The 20,754-nt window shown below is 33.3% G+C and overlaps 3 protein-coding genes and 1 gene segment (V, D, J or C); 2 read left to right on the top strand and 2 right to left on the bottom strand.

Annotated features, from left to right (window-relative positions):
- The window catches only part of LOC129425815 (immunoglobulin kappa light chain-like), a 688,217-nt gene extending 685,267 nt beyond the window's left edge, over window positions 1–2,950 (bottom strand). Inside the window, exons 1-2 of the mRNA XM_073864299.1 lie at window positions 2,887–2,950; window positions 2,465–2,780 (exon numbers count right to left, since the gene is read on the bottom strand). Coding sequence (XP_073720400.1) covers window positions 2,465–2,780; window positions 2,887–2,935 — 365 coding nt within the window. The 5' untranslated portion in view covers window positions 2,936–2,950. The remainder of the gene's footprint in view (window positions 1–2,464; window positions 2,781–2,886) is intronic.
- A 4,733-nt stretch (window positions 2,951–7,683) lies between these two features.
- LOC141362085 (immunoglobulin kappa variable 1-12-like) lies at window positions 7,684–8,134 on the bottom strand. The segment is given in 2 exon segments: window positions 7,684–8,006; window positions 8,083–8,134. Coding segments are annotated over 2 exon segments (375 nt in total).
- A 7,505-nt stretch (window positions 8,135–15,639) lies between these two features.
- LOC129426208 (C-reactive protein-like) overlaps window positions 15,640–20,754 on the top strand; it is a 36,428-nt gene continuing 31,313 nt past the window's right edge. Inside the window, 1 exon segment of the mRNA XM_073864298.1 lies at window positions 15,640–15,827. Within this exon segment, the coding sequence (XP_073720399.1) occupies window positions 15,823–15,827 (5 nt within the window). The 5' untranslated portion in view covers window positions 15,640–15,822.
- On the top strand, window positions 16,311–16,957 carry LOC141362188 (C-reactive protein-like). The gene has a single exon (XM_073864303.1). It carries the CDS (start codon window positions 16,372–16,374, stop codon window positions 16,882–16,884), a length of 513 nt encoding a protein of 170 aa, XP_073720404.1. The 5' UTR covers window positions 16,311–16,371; the 3' UTR covers window positions 16,885–16,957.

The raw sequence follows: 20,754 nt of genomic DNA on the forward strand, positions 1-20,754 counted from the left end.
GAGGAACAGAAATCTGATGATGTAAATATGAGTTGAACTCTCAGTTTCACTCTTTGACTCTCTGAAATGAATCAGTTCAGTTTCCACTGACAATGAACACATTGACTAACTGAATCGTTTAATTTATTCAATGATCACTTGACCTGTATTACAGTTTTTTACGATTGCTATGACAGATTTTTCAATACTTTTAACAAGTTTCCAAAACTCTTAACACAGTTAGCACTACATCCACCTGTGTAAGCTATACTATTAACACATTTATTGTTGCTTTAACACAAAATGCATACAATTAACACAAATTTAAAATGCTTGAACTTCTTTTACAGACAAGCTCAAACAAGACCAAAACAATAGATTTTTAAAGTCAAATTTACAAATGCTTTCACACAGCATGTCAAAACAGATAACATCATGTGCTAAACCTGACTAGTCAAAGTAAACAGCTGTTTGTGTGATGAATTGAAACATAAATATATCCCCTGTATTTTATTCCATTTGGAATGAAAAACTACTTACAGATTTTCTGAAATGCTAAAACACATTTTTTGAAACCATCACTCATTTTCTCAAAACCTTAAACACAAATCCCAATTTCAAACACAATTTCCAGAACCCCTGACTCTTCCAGCAAAATCAAACAATTCCTTCAAAACCATTTCACTTGTACTCAAAATCAAACTAAGCTTTTAAATCATTCACACATAAATCTATAATATAAAACACTACAAGCATCCATTAGACACTACCTTAAAAATGGAAAACACAACATCCAGGACATCTGCTTACAGAAAAATACATGTTTATTGTACATAACAACACACTTGACAAATACTGTTACAGATTTTCTGAATTGCTAAAACACTAAACCCCAATCTCTGAACCAAGTTCATAGTGGCCTAAACACATTTGTCAAATCATGCACTCTTTTTGCAAAACACTAAACACAAACTTCTCACTAAAACACACATTTCACACTGCAATACACTTGTTTTATAAATGCTAAACACAGGCAGGCAAAAGTTGAACACAACTACAACACCGTTATCATCGAGTAAACACAACAACTCAAAATTCTACACACTTTTATCTAATGGTATTTTTACATATTGTGTGGATTGGAAACAGTCTGAGAGGCAGATGAAGAGTATGAGGAAGAAAATGACACCAGAGACGATGCAATTGGCAAAATTTGCATTTGGATTACTGACTTTTTACAAAATACAAGTGCTGCTTACAGTAATATTGAAAACTTACTATTACTTGCAGTACTTACAGTAAAGTATTCACTATATTTACTGAACTAAACTTGTGATTACAGTAATATAGATTTTTTTGCTGGTAAAACAGTGCAGTCCCACCTGGATGTAATAGATGGTGCATTCACAGACATCACAACTAAACACTGTCAGGGGCGGAAAAGACAGCAAAGATTCCTCACAAGATGCCTTGACAGAGAAGACATCAGGTGTGATGTGAATGAGAACATGTGGCCAAATAGAAACGCAATAGATTAGATGATGAGATTTGCATTTTTGCTTTATTCTTCAGTGGCTTTTTCTGTTTGTATTTTTTATTTTTACTTTATACTGTAAATGGCAATATATTGAATATGTTTGTTATCTTGCAGTAATGTCATGTTGTAAATACTGTAAAGTCTTTACTGCAGCAATTCTGTCTGTCTACTGTACTCTAAGCGTGGTGATTTATTTTTGTCTTGAATTTCAAAACAAACATAATGCATGCATTTACTAAACAAACTAAACAAAAATATAAAGTTTTCAAAAGAAACTCCAGTGCAAAACTCAGTCTATAATCAATACAATCTATTGTTGTATAAGGACAGACTTACACATAAACTTATGCAGTTTTTGTTTTTCCATCTTATGTTTGTGTTTTTCATGACATTGTGTTATGATTGACTAAATGTTTCTGTTGGAATAGAGCATGTGTTGGTGATCTGGTATAACTAGTTGATTCTGAAACATGTTTACAGTGTTTTTGTAAACAGTGTGAGAGTTTAGTTTACAATGTGTGATTTTGAGGATAAAATTAACTGTTTTGACAGTTGTGTGTTTTAGGTGTGTTGGTGCGTTAAGAGTTTAGAAAATTTGTTAAAAGTATTGAAAAAAGTGTCATAGCAATTGTAAAAAAATGTATTTATATGTTGATCACAGACTCATTCTGTTGTGTCCAACTCTTCTCAATGTTTTTATTCTCTAAACATCTTGAGCAGTTTTTATCTCACCACAGTCACCTTTTACTGCTTACTGAAGCTTTAAGACATTGAGGCAATGAATAACAACAATGTGTGTGTGTGTGTGTGTGTGTGTGTGTGTGTGTGTGTGTGTGTGTGTGAGTGTGTGTGTGTGTGTGTGTGTGTAGCTGCAGTATCTGTCAGGTGTATCTGTGCAGTCTGACTGAAGGAGGTTTTTGTACGACTCTTTATCACTGTGTGAAATACCAGCCACTGATATCAAGTAAACTCATACAGTAATAATCTCCTTCATCTTCAGTCTGAACTCCACTGATGCTCAGAGTAAAATCTGTACCACCATATACTCCACTGCCACTGAATCTTGATGGAGTTCCAGACTGAAGGGTTTTTGTCCGATATATCAGGAGTTTAGGAGCTTCTCCAGGTTTCTGTACGTACCAGTGCACACAGGGTGGAGTACAATACGGGCGAGAACTCACTTTGCAGTTCATGGTAACAGAGTCTCCTCGTGCTGCAGTTTTCACTGAAGGACTTTGAGTTATTGTGTACTGTGATTTACACCCTGAAAGATAAAATTTAAATAAGATTTAAATGTAGATTTACAGTTTATAAAAAATACTTACATGCACATTTATAAATAAGGTAACTGTATTTATTTAAAAATCGACCTTGTAACAAGAATAAAAGTGTCGAGATGATGATGATGGTGAAGGTCATTGTTGATGTTTAGTTTTGTGTGTTGTGTTGAGTTATGAAGTGTTAAACTCACAGCACTATAAACTCTCAGAGATCTGAAACATCTCATCTGATATGCAAACAGACTCACACTGATTTAAATATTTATCTCATGACATCACAACACAACTTTATACTTTATTCATGGTTTCAACATGTTTATATTCATTGTTTTCAGATGATATGATATTATCTGTGGATTAAAATAAGAATCGATTTACAGTTTTTTACGATTGCTTTTTTCAATACTTTTAACAAATTTTCTAAACTCTTAACGCACCAACACACCTAAAACACACAACTGGCAAAACAGTTAATTTTATCCTCAAAATCACACATTGTAAACTAAACTCTCACACTGTTTACAAAAACACTGTAAACATGTTTCCGAATCAACTTTTATACCAGATCACCAAAACATGTTCTCTTCCAACAGAAACATTTAGTCAATCATAACACAATGTCATGAAAAACACAAACATAAGATGGATATGCTGCATAAGTTTATGTGTAAGTCTTTCCTTATACAACAAACAGTTGTTTGTATGATTATAGACTGAGTTTTGCACTGCAGTTTCTTTTGAAAACTTGGTTATATTTTTGTTTAGTTGGGTTTAGTAAATGCATGTATTATGTTTGTTTTGCTGCAGCAATTCAAGACAAAAATTAATCATTCATCTTAGAGTTCAGTTTATGAAAAAAAGTAGACAGAATTGCTACAGTAAAGACTTTACGGTATTTACAACATGACATTACTGCAAGATAACAAACATATTCAATATTATTTATTATTTATTATTGCCATTTACAGTATAAAGTAAAAAAAATACAAACAGAAAAAGCCACTGAAGAATAAAGCAAAAAAGAAAATCACATCATGTAATCGATTGCGTTTCTATTTGGCCACATGTTCTGATTCACATTACACCGGATATCTTCTCTGTCAAGGCATCTTGGAAAGAATCTTTTGCCATGTCTTATTCACCCCTGATAGTGTTCAAGTGTGATGTCTGGGAATGCACCATCTATTGCATCCAGGTGGGACTGGAGAAAAACCTTCCCCTTTTCTTGGTGGTCTTCCATTGACTTGTGCAGCCATATATCTTATTTTTGTGATGCTCATATTGCTCATTTTCCATACAAGATCAAACTATAGAGGCTTTACTCTATTATATACCATATAGTCGTGCAATTGAAAGAATCTGAGTGTGTTTCCTAGGTGGGAATCAGCTGTGATTTATATATTTGCATTGGTACAATAAGTTGTTTTTCAATCCCAATGGAATAAAATACAGGGGATATGTTTATGTTTCAATTCATCATATAAACAGCTGTTTACTTTGACTATAAGTGAGGTTTAGCACATGATGTTATCTGTTTTGACATGCTTTGTGAAAGCATTTGTAAATTTGACATTTAAAATCTATTGTTTTGGTCCTGTTTGAGCTTGTCTGTAAAAGAAGTTAAAGCATTTTAAATTTGTGTTAATTGTATGCATTTTGTGTTAAACCAACAAGAAATGTGTTACAGTTTTTTACAATCACTTTGCTACTATTTTCAGAACATTGATGTCATTTTTCACAACTCTAGACACAAAACTCACAACCAAAGATCAAAATGCACATTTTTCAAAACTCTTAACTCTTTTCTCAATTGCTTGGATACAATACACATAAAACTTGGATCATTTGTTCATTCAACCAAAATCACATGTTCAATATGACACAACTTAACATCAAAGTACTACTGTTTCAAAAGGCTATTCACACATCACATTTCAAATAAGTGTCTATTCATTTTCTTACAATGATCTAACTATCAATCAATACAACTGCCCAAAATGATAAGTAACTGTTGCATTATTCGTAATAGTTGTATGGAAACAGACAAAGAATCTTCCATGTTTACTGAAAATCATGAAAGTTTCAAGATAATGAGGTTCATTGTCAGAAATAAGCATGGAGCATGAACCAATTATCACTGTACTGTATAGATGCAGGCCCTTGTAATTGCTTGTCCAATTCTGCCAACTTGTTACTGATGATTGAGTGCAGATTGTGAAATGATGTGACCTATGTTGTGATTGTACTGTAGTGTTTTCATCAATACATTACAAACTTTGTTCAATGATTCCAATGTGTCTGTCGTATTCTCTCTACTACTGCAGAACTTTTACAGATATGTATTTGCTCTACATGTACCATAATGAAATCTGTATCACCAATTTTGTTCTACAATATTTAATGATTGTACAAACAATGACTTAGTGAAACTATCAGTTGCTTGTGTGATCTATAGTTATGTTTCCATGGTATTTCACAGTAAATTTGTGTTTTGAAACAATGATTGTGCAAGTGCAAGATGTCTTTAAAGATGTGAATGCACAATGCAATGTTTTGAACACTAGACAGCCTGTGTTACAAGTGATTACCGTTTTGAGTTTTGTATCTAGAGTTGTGAAAAATGACATCAAGGTTCTGAAAATAGTAGCAAAGTGATTGTAAAAAACTGTAATAGTATAGCTTACATAGGTGGATGTAGTGCTAAATGTGTTAAGAGTTTTGAAAACTTGTTAAAAGTATTGAAAAATCTGTCATAGCAATCATAAAAAACTGTAAAGTAAAAGGAAAATCTCATCATCTAATCTATTGCGTTTCTATTTGGCCACATGTTCTCATTCACATTACACCTGATTTTTCTCTGGCAAGGCATCTTGTAAGGAATCTTTTGGCATGTCTTATCCACCCTGACAGTCTTCAGTTGTGACATCTCTGAATGCACCATCAATTGCATCCAGGTGGGACGGGAGGAAAACCTCCCCCTTGTCCTGGTGGTCTTCCGTTGACTTGTGCAGACATATATCTTATTTTTTTGTGTTGCTCATATTGTTCCTTTTCCACACAAGATCAACCTAGGCCCTCCTTTACTCTATTGTATACCATATAGTCATGTAATTGAAAGAACCTGAGTTTGTTTCCTAGGAATCAGCTGTGATTTATATATTTGCATTTGTACAATAAGTAGTTTTTCATTCCAAATGAAATAAAATAAAGGGTGTATATTTATGTTTCAATTCATCATATAAATAGCTGTTTACTTTGACTATAAGTGAGGTTTAGCACATGATGTTATCTGTTTTGACATGCTGTGTGAAAGCATTTGTAAATTTGACATTTAAAATCTACTCTTTTGGTCTTGTTTGAGCTTGTCTGTAAAAGGAGTTAAAGCATCTTACATTTGTGTTAATTGTATGCATTTTGTGTTAAACCAACAAGAAATGTGTTAATAGTATAGCTTACATAGGTGGATGTAGTGCTAACTGTGTAAAGAGTTTTGAAAACTTTTTAAAAGTATTGAAAAATCTGTCATAGCAATCGTAAAAAACTGTAATGATTCTGACTGATGTTGTGATGTTGTGCACAATTCACTGAATCTTTATTGTGTCACAGTCAGCCACAGGACGACAAAAATTACAAACCTAAAAACTATAAATCAAGTTATTGAAATATTTATATTTGTTTCAGAATTCAGATAAAATAACACACATAGTTTATCACAAACACACAGTACAGATAGTCTGTAAGCTTTCTCTTTATCACACTGAATGATAATGTTGTTCAGTTATATAATATAAATCGACTCTGTTCATATATTTTTGTTGTTGTTCATCATTTACAAACTTTAACTTTAATATTTTCATGCTCTTTTGTTTATTTTTCACACATCAGGGCCGTGCACAAACATTTTGAGGGGCAGTGGCCCAACACAAAAAAATTAAAAAGGGGCACTCAGGGGGTGGCACAATTAATATGGTATTAATAAAATATTATAAAAATGATGTTTTATAAATTAGTATCAACTAAGAGAAATTATTATAATGGAAAATATATTTCATAAAAATTAAAGTGTGAGAAAACTGCTAATAATTGTATATGATTTATGTGCTGGAGGTTTGAATCCATGTTTGCAATGTTGAACTGCCTTTACAGCCTCACTGTCCCTTCTGTCTTCTTTTTGTGAAGGCATTTTTTCTTTCTTTATTTTTTAAATTTTTTTGTCTGCCAACAACAGCAACCATTAGAAATCATTACCGACAGAAATACAAAAACTACCAAATGACTAAATCAGCAGCTCAAAAACTGAGGTAATGTAATTAATCTAATGTTTAATGCAACAAACTTCCCAAACTATCATCGCTCTCCAGAGATTGTACAGATTGTAAGAGATGCTGCGGGGCGGACGGCTGGATCTTTAGCAGAGCGGTAACAGAACATGTTGGCATTTGGTGAGAGGGGCACCTCAGGGGAGGAGGGAAGAGGGACATTGGCTCTTGCCACCGGGCCACAACCCTGTGCACGGTCGTGGTCAGCAGTTAAAGAGTTAACTAATATTATTAAATCTAGGAACCTCTTTCTTGTTCATCATTAAAGTTATCTTCAGTTATGTCATGTGACAAAAACACAAAGAAATTGTAAGATAAGTTCTGTTACAGAACGCTAAAGAGTTTAACTGAACCCTTTATAGACAGAAAGAGTCACAACTAAAGCTCATGAGTTAAACTGTTGTTGATCAGATTCATGTCATATTAAGAGACACTATCTAAATTTGGAAAACTAAATGAATTTAATACACTTTTAGTGTGTGTGTTCGTGCGTGCATGTGTGCAGCTGCAGTATCTGTCAGGTGTATCTGTGCAGTCTGACTGAAGGAGGTTTTTGTACGACTCTTTATCACTGTGTGAACACTATGCTACCACTGATGATGTGTCCACTCTGACAGTAATAATCTCCTTCATCTTCAGTCTGAACTCCACTGATGCTCAGAGTAAAATCTGTACCACCAGATAATCCACTGCCACTGAATCTCTGTGAAGTGTCACCATGACGAACATCTGCTGCCCTAATGAGGAGTTTAGGAGTTTCTCCAGGTTTCTGCTGATACCAAGATAAACCCCAGCCATCTATTCCAGTATCAGTTGTACACTTTATATTGACGGTTTGTCCAACAGAAACAGATTGAGCTTTACTCTGAGTTACAGTAACTCCTCTGGATTCTGTTGAGAAGAAAAAAGTTTGTTAAAAAAAGAAAAATAAGTTAAAATATTTTAAATAAAGATGAATTTCTGTTACCTTGAATAAAACCCCCAAGAATCCAGATGAAGGTGATGATGAAGAGATTCATTTTGTGTATTTGTTGTTTTTCCAGCACTGTGTTATAAAGTCAGACTGTTATAAACACACAGAGTACTGAAGCGTGTGATGAGATGTAAAGCAGTGATCAGACTTTACTAAACCTCCTACTATCATCAAATATTTGACTTGTTTGACTCTGTGGACCCTGTACAAGGTCCAGAATTATTTATAAAATATTCCTTTAATTTTTAGTGGTCTGTCATGGACCGAGTAACACATATGAAAGCTTAGACTCTCTACTTTCTGCAGATATGCATCACTTTGAGATATGTTTTACTGTAAGAAAGTTAGTTACACTTAATTTACACTGTCACCCCCCCACAATTTTTTATATGATTTAATATTCATATTTCATATTTTTCAAGTATGTCAAACATGGGCAAGTCTTATATCAAATGGAAGCTCTCATTCTCAGGAATAAGGCTACAGCATTATTTTTGTTCTATTATCAACACATATCCAACAATCGTCGAATGAATAATGAGGTAAAAAATCGTCTTTTGTAAACATATGGGAAACTTGAGTGTGGACTGCCTCAGATAGCACAGATAGACACAAATGCTACACCATCTTTTCTCTTAGGTCCTACTCTAAAAAATGAGTCCATTCACAGCATTTTCTTTGGTTGTGTTCATTAATAATCCCTTGCTATTTATTATATGCGCAAAACTAAAAATTAATATTTATATGAAAAATGTGTTTTCACACCGTTCAGTAAAATAAGAATATCTTTTGAATGCGACATGCTAAAGAGTTCATTCTTTTTTTGTGTGTTTACTGTCTGCTGCTGGTAACAACCAGAACTGTCTGCAGTCTGCTAGAGCACACAGAACCAGAGTTATACACTATCAAAGACAGTGTTTACAATATAACAAAATAAAATTTGGGTTTTATCATATGAAAAACAACATAAATAACACTATTTGTCACAAACAGCAGCTTTTTATGTAACTTCAAAGGGTTTTCTGCAAAATTATATATAAATATTGCATTTATTCTACTGTATGTGGTTATGGGAGCACTTCAAATATCTTTATGCTGAAATTAAATACAAAAAGGGTATTATTCCTCCCATCAGTTGGAGTAAAGTAACTTTTGCATTTATAATGAAAGAAAAAAAATCAGTTTTCCCCTGTAAGCTGGCAATTGCTGGAATCAAACAAAACTGTCTGCAGGTTTCGTTACCACTCAAGGCCAGAGTTATACACTTTCAAATAAAAACTTTAGAAAAAAAAACATCAAAAAGTGCCTATTTATTTTTGTGTTTATAAGAGGACTGACAACACATACAACCATGTTGAGCACTTTTAACAGTGTTTTATGTAATTTCAAAGGGTTTCCTGTAAAATGATACCAAACTTTTGTATGTGCACCTCTGCTTGTGGGTATGAGAAGCTTTTGAAATTGGGTAAGCCAAATCCAGGCGAAAATCCCCAAAATAGCCTCAGAGTGTAAGAGTGGAGTCTGTATCTGTACTACTCTACAATAATATCTGCTGGATTAAAGTTTGTATTCAGACAATCTAATAATATATGAAGATAAAATATGACAGCACTCACAGTAACTTCATTCACACAATCTTTATATAGACTGGGTCAGTCTTTCATTGGACGAGAGAACTGCCAATCAAGTACAGACACTAGAGATCTCAGATTCATGACTGTTGTTGAGTTTTTCCTCCATATGATGTCTGAAAGACGGTGAATATCATTGAGAAAACACTCCTTTATTCATTTCATTTACACAAACCATCAGTGAAGTCTCTTTAGATCATCTTTTTACTGTCAGATAACATTGAAGTCAATTCCAGCACTGTTTGTGTAGTTCGTTTAATATTTGATGAAAATGTCGATATCATAACGCACAGGATTATGGACTTTTCACATGTAAAATTGTTACGGCTATTCCAAACATTGTTTATATAATTTATATAATATATATAATATATAATTTTATTATTTATATAATTGAGGTTTGTTAGCACAACATAATGTTCATATTTATGTTGCTTGTTTTATAAGGCAACTGTGCATAATTTTTTAAAAATGTTAACTTGTTGTAATTTACAGTGAGCTGTGCCTAAACTGTGTTAATATTAGCAAGAAGTTTAATAGATAACATACTGTACAACTGTTGTTGAAAAAAAAGCAGCATGCAGAAACATCTATCTGACACTTATAAAAAACAGTTTTATATAGTACTGACAAGAACAAAGTCTAATAATAATTGAGTGCTCGTATCGCATTAAGATTAAATGGGAAAGCAATAGTGAACACTGACGTCTGCTCATGCTCTGGTTCTCGTACCGAATCTTGCTAAGCAAACATTCAAACAGGCGCTATCTTTACTAATCGACTGCAGATTAAAATATAAAAATACATTCTCAACTGAACTAATCTTTAAACTACACTTTGTGACCAAGAAACAGTAATATAAAGAAACGTCCATTGAGTTATTATGAGATTCAAAGCAGCCAAAAGTGTTACCTGTCATTCTGGCCGCTCTCAAATCCGTGGCAGAAGAAGTAGTTCCCAAACAAAGAGGCTTTTAAAATGTTTTCTAGTTTTCTTTTTTCAAACGTGTGCCGTCGAACTGTTGACTCTCATAGTCGTGTGATATAGCTCTATATCATCAAGGCTGTATTTGTCTCTGGCCTAATCACAGCCGTGATGATATAGAGCTATATCACACTCCTACTCGAGCGATATTGCTTAAATATATAATTTAATGGTCAAGGGATAAAGGTCTACGATTTTACAAGAATTTGGGAGCAATGGGCTCAGTGAATTTCTGTCCCAAAGCTCTTCTAGGTGGCCACAACATTACAGGTTGAAAGGTCAGCTATCTGTGCAGAACATTTCATACTTCCTTTTACGTAAACTTACATATCTGGGCCCGTATGTATAAAGCCGCTCAGAGTAAAATTTTAGTCTTAACTGTGTCAAAATTCTAAGAATGACGTCATTTTACTCTTATTCCTAGACTTAAAAATACGTTTGATTTATAAAGCCTGCTAAGTGTTAAGACTAGGTCTCAGCTCCTAAATTATTTAAGAGAGCTGGAGAGGTCTCTTAACCTAGTTAAGAGTAACAAGGGGGCAGCAGAGAGGCAGAGGATCATGCACTTTACAACAAAAAATTTGTTAGAATTACTTTAATTCAAATATATTTCTATAGTACTTTTGAAAAAAAATATTGTTGCATTGTTGCAGAGCAGAAAACGTACAATATATACATGTTAGTAGTATATAGACAGTAGATAGAAATTAACATAACATGAAATATAAAGAGTATAAGGTTTTTATACAATGTATATTATATTACACAATATAATTACAGTATAAGATGTATATTAGTAAAAAAAAAAACATATTTAAGTGCTAGCACAGTACCAAGAATTTTTATGGGATTATTAAGAGAGCAATTGTATATACTTAAATGGTATATAAATTTGAATAAAATACACTGTAAAAAGTTAAAGTTGAATCAAATTATTGATAATGCCTAAAAATGTCATGTTTTTTCAACTTAAATCTTTCAGTTTAAGTGAAAAAATTAAAGTTAAAAATGTTTAAATATTAGGTGTTACCAATTGAAGTAAGTTTTTAAGTAGAGACGCTTTTACATTTTAAAGTTTATGATAGGTAAATAAAATACCATAAAAATGTAAATAAAATCTACAATAGCATTATCAACCTCAAAAATTGCGAAGTATATACAAGGTTGCAGTGACATCATTATGTAAAGTGATATTAATAAAGTATAAAACCCTGACCCAAAACATGATGTTAGCAATGTTAGCAGTGAGCAAGCCAAAGAAAGTGACAAAGATGGCAAAAATTAAAACTTTGTTTAAGTGGAGAAGTCCAACTTAACTTGATCATTTTGTTCAGGCTTGATCATCAAAGTATTTTTTTTATCTAAGTGTTTGCAAACTTAGTCTTTTCTTTATAAACAGCTTGTGAGTGAAATCAAAAGCTTTTTTTAAATAGCATTACGTTTGTATATTTCATTAACATGTTCAAACTTAATCAAAATGGTGCAAAATCGTGTAAAATAAATGCATGTACTTATTTGTAATATTGTTAAACATTTCATTTAGCAAATTTAAATTAAAATATTTAAATACTAATATAATTTGAATGTCTTCATGATTCATAAATGTATGGTGTCACATGCTGCTGTGACTGTAAAACATTGGCGGCTTTCTATTGGCTGATTCAGAGGTTAAGGGCGGCCATTTTGTGTTGAAATCATTGTAGTCCTAGTTTGCGGCACTTAAGTCAGCACTTAAGAATGAGTCTTACACTTTACTGAAAGTTGCTTTCAGCTTCTTTATAAACGTCTTCTATTCTCAGACTGGTCCTACTCCTTACTAAGATTTTTTTGACACTTAAGTCATAGCTTAAGACTAATCTTAAGAGCATTTCTGAGATGTTTTATACATACGGGCCCTGATCTTTTGTAAACCTTCATATTTCTTAAAAAGAACCATTGACATTTTAATACTCATTTGGACTTCTGCTGACCTGGGTATGCACTTTCTATGCACTTCCTAATTTGCAGAGACACATGATGTTTAATAGACTGAAATATCTCCGTCAAAGCCTTTCTCACAGTTAAACAATCATTAAAACAATTAGAAACATTTCTGAGTAAAATAGCAAATACACATTTAAAATAAAAATAAACAAACAATAAAAATATCTACTACACGACATGTTTTATGAATAACAAAAGTTTTGTAGAAATAACAGATTTTGCAATAGTAGGATGTGCTAACAGTTAAGACAGAAGTAAGTTACAGTAAGTATTATCTCAATGTCTAAATCTTAGTTCACGCTGAATCAGACTTATGCATCAGACTGTATGTGATCAACATTATTGCAAAATATAGGGGTGATTTCTCGGACACGACTATTTTAATTATGAAATATAACAAACAAGCCTTTCTAAAAATATTAATTGTGTGCCTTTTAATTAACAAAGCCATAACAAAGGGCACTGATGTATTTTAAAATATGTAAGTTGTTTTTTATTTTAATTTAAGACTAGTCTAATCCCTGGGCCCGTATGTATAAACATCTCAGAAATGCTCTTAAGAATAGTCTTAAGCTATGACTTAAGTGTCAAAAAATTCTTAGTAAGGAGTAGGACCCGTCTGAAAGCAGGAGACGTTTATAAAGAGGCTGAAAGCAAATTTCAGTAAAGTGTAAGACTCATTCTTAAGTGCTGACTTGAGGACTACAATGATTTCAACCTAAAATGGCCGCCCTTAACCTCTGAATCAGCCAATAGAAAGCCGGCAATGTTATACAGTCACAGCAGCATGTGACACCATACATTTATGAATCATGAAGACATCCAAGTTATATTAGTATTTAAATATTTTAATTTAAATTTGCTTCATGAAATGTTTAACAATATTACAAATAAGTACATGCATTTATTTTACACGATTTTGCACCATTTTGATTAAGTTTTGACATAATGAAATAGACAAACTTAATACTATTTTAAAAATTAAGATGATGAATCACATCATTTTGATTTTACTCACGAGCTGTTAATAAAGAAAAGACTAAAGTTTGCAAACACTTAGATAAAAATACTTTGATGATCAAGCCCAAACAAGATGATCAAGTTCAGTTGGATTTCTCCACTTAAACACATTTGTAATTTTTGCCATCTTTGTCACTTTCACCTTTGGCTTGCTCACTGCTAACATTGCTAACATTATGTTTTGGGTCAGGGTTTTATACTCTATTAATATCACTTTATAGTGTCACTGCAATCTTGTAGATACTTCACATTTTTTATTGTAGATTTGGTTTACATTTTATGGTATTTTATTTAACTATCATAAACTGTAAAATGTAAAAGCGGGTCTACTTAAAAACTTACTTCAATTGGTAACAGCTAATATTTAAACATTTTTAACTTCAATTATTTCACTTAAACTGAGAAATTTAAGTTGAAAAAACAGTAAATTGTAGGCCTTATCAATAATTTGATCCAACTTTAACTTTTAACAGTGTATATTATTCAGATTTATATACATTTAAGTATATACCATTGCTGTCTTGATAATCCCATAAATTCTTGGTACTGTGCAAGCACTTGAATAAGTTTCACTAATATACATCTTATACTGTATATTATATTGTGTAATACACTTGGTCCAGTGGAGCCGGGGATTGAACCACGAACCTTCCGGTTTGTAGACAACCTACATGAACCACTAGGCCACTACAACAACCACCCTATACCATTTATATTTCATGTTATATTAATTCCTATCTACTGTCTATATACTACTAACATGTATATATTGTACATTTTCTGCTTTGCAACAATGCAACAATTTTTTTCAAAAGTGCTATAAAAATACATTTGAATTAAAGTACTTCTAACACATTCTTTGTTGTAAAGTGCATGATCTCCCCTTCTCTGCTGCCCTCTTGTTACTCTTAACTAGGTTAAGAGACCTCTCCAGCTCTCTTAAATCATTTAGGAGCTGAGACCTAGTCTTACTTAGGAGGCTTTATAAACCAAACATATTCTTAAGTCTAGGAATAAGAGTAAAATGACGTCATTCTTAGAATTTTGACACAATTAAGACTAAAATTGTACTCTGAGAAGCTTTATACATACATTCGGGATCCTGACATGATGTCAAATATTAGCTTTTATCTTAACACTCTTTCTTTTCCTTACAGTTTACTTTTTTGTAACAGTATGTACATACTTGTATTCATACATTTTTAACAATGAGGTACTTTTTCTATTCTTTACTGCATACCTGATGGAGATTACTTTACAACAAACTGGTAATATAAGGATTTATTCACTGTCTGAAATGATTTTATTTATGCATTTCATGTAGGATACTTACACTACCTGCTGAAAAGTGTATGACATACAGTCAATGTCTGCTGCGGGTCACGTCAACAAATAAAATACAAGTACTGTAGAGGAACACTATTGTTACAACTAGGTCTACTGTTAGGTCTTGATTCAGTGACAGTCATTTTCTTGCAATTTTTTCTGGTACAAAACTAAAGCTATATCAACATAAAGGGCCCTATTTTAACAATCTCAGCGCATGGCGTAAAGTGCACAGCGCACAGTGTAAAATAATGTATCCAAATCCTCTTTTGCTAATTTAATGAAGGGGAAAATGGTCTATGCGCCTGGTGCACAGTCTAAAAGGGTTGTTCCTATTCTCATAATGAGTAATGGGTGTGTTTTGGGCCTAATGTGCAATAAACCAACAAGAGTCTCATCTCTTATCCTCTTTAAAAGCCAGTTGCGCGGCGTGAAAACGTGAAAATGATAACTGGTCGAGTTGAAACTAATCTTAAAATATATCAGTGCCCTTTTTTCGCCTCAATGCACACAAGTAATGTTTTTAGTAAGACATGTTGTTTAAAACTAGTTATATTTTCTAATTAAACTAAGGCCTAGTCCTGGCTTAAGCTAACCACCCCTGGGTGTTTAATGAACTGCCCATGCATGTTAAAAAAAAACATTGACAAATTTGGGCATCCGTGGGTCCTCCTATTTGAGTTTGGGCTCAACCCCTGATGCATTTAAATTCTCAAGACTCACTCAGTTGTGATCAGATAAACCGTTCACCTGATCTGACTCAACTTCTCTTATATTAATATCAACCTGTATGTGGTGAGTATTCTGCACTTGAACCTCTTCTTTTAAAGATATATAGACATGCATTAGTAAAGTAAATAGTATAATAATTAGTCTTTCCTTTTATAGGCCTAGAAATTATTGGTGTATATAAAGATGATGTGCAGGGGTCCTGTTCTAAAATTATAAAATTGCTTTATTTTTAATTTTAGGTCAAGCCTGCTAGGGGTTTAATTTCTTTTTAATTCAGTGGTTAACCAACTATTAAGTGTCAATTTAAAATATTACATTTATGATGTTTTAATTATTTTCATGCTTTTTTATCTGCAGCAAAATTCTGATGTTAGCAGTTTTCCTCCTCTGTTTGCTGTCTATGACATCAGGATCTGGTAATGTTAACACATTTTAAATGTATTATTTAGTAAATCATATTTTTTTGCAAAGGCAGAATTTGACTGTTCTACACAAGAGACTTTGCTTCAGAACATTTTCTGGAAGGCATTCAACTTTTGTGAAAATCATGAAAAAGAGTTAAATCACTCCAGAAAAACCCCTAAACCTCACAGCTTTCACTTTATGCATGCGTGTCTCCACAGAGCTGCAAGGAAAGAGAGAGGTTATTCTCTTTGCCTACCATAGGGTTGATGTTGATGAGCTTAATGTTTGGATTGAAAAAGACGGAACCATAAGTTTGTATCTTGGTGGTTCTAGTAAAGGAGTGCGTTTTAACTTGCCGCCTCTTAACCTTCTGACACACCTGTGCTTCACCTGGAGCTCATCGACCGGTCTCACTGCCGCTTGGATGAATGGACAACGCACTATTTACCAGAGATACAGAAAAGGTCACACCATCCGTCCCGGTGGCACAGTGATGCTCGGTCAGGATTATGATAAAGTTTCAGATAAATTTGATGCAGAGCAGAGCTTTGTAGGTGAAATTACAGATGTGAACTTGTGGGATGAGGTTCTCACTGCGAAAGAAATCAAGGGGTTATATTCACACAACACTGTTAAAGTGCCAAATGTAATTGATTGGCGCACAGCTGAATTTGACAAATATGGCACTGTGAAAGTGATCCAGGAGGATGTCTGATTTCACACACAGATGTCTTTCTATGAATCAGTTTTAAATATGTTCATCATATACAGAGTCAAATAAAATTTCTTGAACATTACAACTTGAGTGGTTTTGCATCATTTGGAAAAACAGAAGTAAATGATGTATAAGGTGCAGAAATAACAAATGCCGTCATGCTGACAACTGAAGCCTAAAAGCAATACAGAAAGAGGGAATGCATTCATTAATATCATCTAGAGCAGGGGTTTTATGGGGTCCGGAGACTCTTAGGGGGCCACCAAGGGTTTCTAAAGGGGTTCCATATAAAATAAGTTTATGTATGTGTGCTTATAAGTAACCTTGTCTCTGGTTGGCATGAAGGACGCCTGGTTGGCATGTCGCTGGATGCCTAAAAGCCTGACTTGTCCTGATCCTCCATCCTGGAGAAATGAAACAGAAAGAAACATCAATATCAGGTTAAACAACATCAACAAAGATCAAATGAACTCTGACAACTCTGTTTTTAATTAAAAATAACAAGTGAATTTTTTTTATCTCAACAGGTGCAAAAATACAAGAAATTTCACTTGGTACTGAGAAAAATTTGAAATTCAAGCTGACCAACCAAAAAAACATTGCCATGAAAATAAAACCATGAAAATAACCAACTTAACTCATTTCCCAGCAGCCTTTTTTTGAAAAGTTGCCCGCCAGAATTTTTTCTGCTTTTTACAAAAGTTTCACAAAAAATCTTCCAGGAAAATGTTCCTCTAAAAATGTATAAACATACAAATATGTCAAATGAAGGAAAAGATCCTCTGCCTTTAAACAAACAATAAACAAACAAAACGGGGAAAAAACGTGTCACCCTATCTATAATCTTGACTCTAATCTTGCAAAAAGCTGAAATAATTGCATTTTTGTGAAGGAATTTTGTTAGAGATCAGATTCAGATTATCAAAATATACACAAAATTTGGTAATCGCGGTATTTTAGATAATCATAAAAACTCACCAAGAACACATTTTATTTTCATGGCAATGTTTTTTTTGTCAATTGTGGGGAAAGCGATAAAGTGAAAAACTTTTAATTACAAATTAATCTTATATGTTAATATTTGCCATGATCATACAAATGCATTATTTTATGGTGGGAGATGAGAATAGACATTAGAAAGAAGTAGAAAAAGGTTGGCAAATCATTGCATTCTTTATTTTACTTTATAAATAACTTTATTTAGAATTGGGGTTTGTAAAAATTTTTAGTACAACATACTGTATTTTATGTTGCTTGTTTTATAAGGCAACTGGTGCACAGTAAAAAATATGCAACAGTTTTGCCAAATCAACATATATTTTTATGCTACTTAACTTAAAAATTGAAGTTAAACAATTTCAAATTTACTTTATATATGTCAACTTATCACAACCAAAACATAAAATAGTAGGTTGAATTGACTGGCAAAACCAAGTTTTTTTTAACTTTGCTGCATTTTTTTACAGTATGTGCATAGTATGTAAACTGTGTTAACATTAGCAAGTAGATAACATACGACATGTTTTATACAGAATGAATAACAAAAGTGTTGTAGAAATAACAGATTTTGCAATAGTATGATGTGCTAACAGTTAAGACAGAAGTAAGTTACAGTAAGTATTATCTCAATATTTAAATCTTAGTTTACACTGAATCAGACTTATGCATCAGACTGTATGTGATCAACCTTATTGCAAAATATAGGGGTGATTTCTCGGACAGGACACGGCCTTATTTAATTATGAAATATAACAAACATGCCTTACTAAAAACATTACTTGTGTATCTTTGAGGCAAAACAAAGGGCACTGATGTATATTAAGATATGTCCGTGCAAGTTGTTTTCAGGTTGGAAACAAAGTAGAAGAGCGACAGACTGTCAGTCACCGGAGAAATGGATTATGTGCCCAGTTTCTGTCGGATTTGTACACACTTTATCATTTTATAGACTAGTAACCAAGTCCAAAAATCCCTTTTGGTGATGTCACAGTCCTGTACATACAGATGACAACAAGATTCATTATTACATTTAATTGTTAAATTGTCTCTAAGTCACTCCTAAATTCATGAAAGTATCTATGTGCAATCTATTCTGTGTGCCTCCATTAAACTAGCCATATAATAAAAATATATATTTGTAATTAGACTATGTTACATCAACTGCCCATGCATGTTAAAAAAGTCATTAATATGTTTGGGTCCTCCTATCTGAGTTTAAGCTCAACCCCTGATGCATTTAAATTCTCAAGACTCACTCAGTTGTGATCAGATAAACCGTTCACTTGATCTGACTGAACTTCTCTTATATTAATATCAAGCTGTATGTGGTGAGTATTCTGCACTTGAACCTCTTCTTTTAATTAAGCAATATCGCTCGAGTAGGAGTGTGATATAGCTCTATATCATCACGGCTGTGATTAGGCCAGAGGCACGAGGCCGGAGGCCGAGTGCCGGATATTGCTTTTATACAACAGTTCGATGGCACACGTTTGAAAAACGAAAACTAGAAAACAACAACGGAGTTATTTTAAAAGCCTCTTTGTTTGAGAACTACTTCTTCCGCCACGGATTTGAGGGCGGCCAGAATGAAAGGTAAAACTTTCGGCTGCTTTGAAGCTCATAACAACTCAATGGACGGAAAAGCCGTTTCTTTATATTACCGTTTCTTGGTCACAAAGTGTAGTTTAAAGATTAGTTCAGTCGAGAATGTATATGTATTATATTTAAATCTGCAGTCAATTAGTAAAGATAGCGCCTGTTTGAACGTTTGCTTAGTGAGATTCGGTACGAATGAGAACCAAAGCATGAGCGGACGTTCACTCGCCCCGCTGACCACCGCCCTCTCTGGGCTACATTTCTGAAAGAGATACCCTGGCTCTCATGTTGGCCTTGTTTGTTTATGATCGTCAAAATGAGATCAAATCAGCAGTATTTGGTGTCGTGATCAAACTATTACTTGTTTTTTAATTCATATTTAGTGTCTTTTGTGTTGTTATTGTTTTGGCGCGAGGTAAAAGTTAATAAAACTACTTGTATAACGTTACTATTGCTTTCTCATTTATTCTTAACGTGATACGAGCACTCGATTATTATTATTAAACTTTGTTCTTGTCAGTACTATATAAAACGTTTTTTTATAAGTGTCAGAGAGATGTTTTTGCATGCTGCTTATAAATAACGTTATATCAGTGGCGATATCTCATAACATGTTTTAATAGTCAGGTCACGATAAAGTAAATGATCAATGTCCACATTTAAAAGCTGCGGTGCTTACCTGCAGTTCCACGGTGTTTTCGCGTTCTGATAAGAGATATAGCTCCAGAAAAAAAAACGAGTGTTTATATTCCTCTTTCCAAGTGTTAATCTTCCACACGATGTGACAAGACATTTCTCCCATTAACTTTAACGTAACATCCAATAATAACTTCCGATTGGGGATTCACAGACTGATTTATGAGCTAGTAAACTAATGAGATACACGGAGAGTGATTCAAAACAGCGCGTCTGTGTTTTTCCATTCAGAGATGAGCCTGTTTAGGACCTCCATTCACTAGATGGCGGAATGATACGAAAGGTGAAGCGGTTACAGTGCCGATATTAGCACAATATCGCATAGGTCTTAGCCAATCAGATTCGAGAACCAGAAAGAACTGTTGTATAAAGATATATAAACCGTTTATTACACATTATTGCTTTATACACATACAGTAGTGATTAAATATTAATACGATGCCATTAATAAAGTAAATAGTATAATACTTCTTTCCTTTTATAGTTCTAGAAACTATTGGTGTACATAAAGATGATGTGCAGGGGTCCTGTTATATATACAATTACAAAATTGCATTTTTTTTTATTTTAAGTCAAGCC

Source organism: Misgurnus anguillicaudatus, chromosome 25 (assembly GCF_027580225.2).
Source record: "Misgurnus anguillicaudatus chromosome 25, ASM2758022v2, whole genome shotgun sequence".
NCBI lineage: Eukaryota > Metazoa > Chordata > Actinopteri > Cypriniformes > Cobitidae > Misgurnus > Misgurnus anguillicaudatus.

Coding starts and splice junctions, on each gene's coding strand:
- LOC141362188 (XM_073864303.1), top strand. CDS start 16,372: ATGCGTGTCTCCACAGAGCTGCAAGGAAAGAGAGAGGTTATTCTCTTT.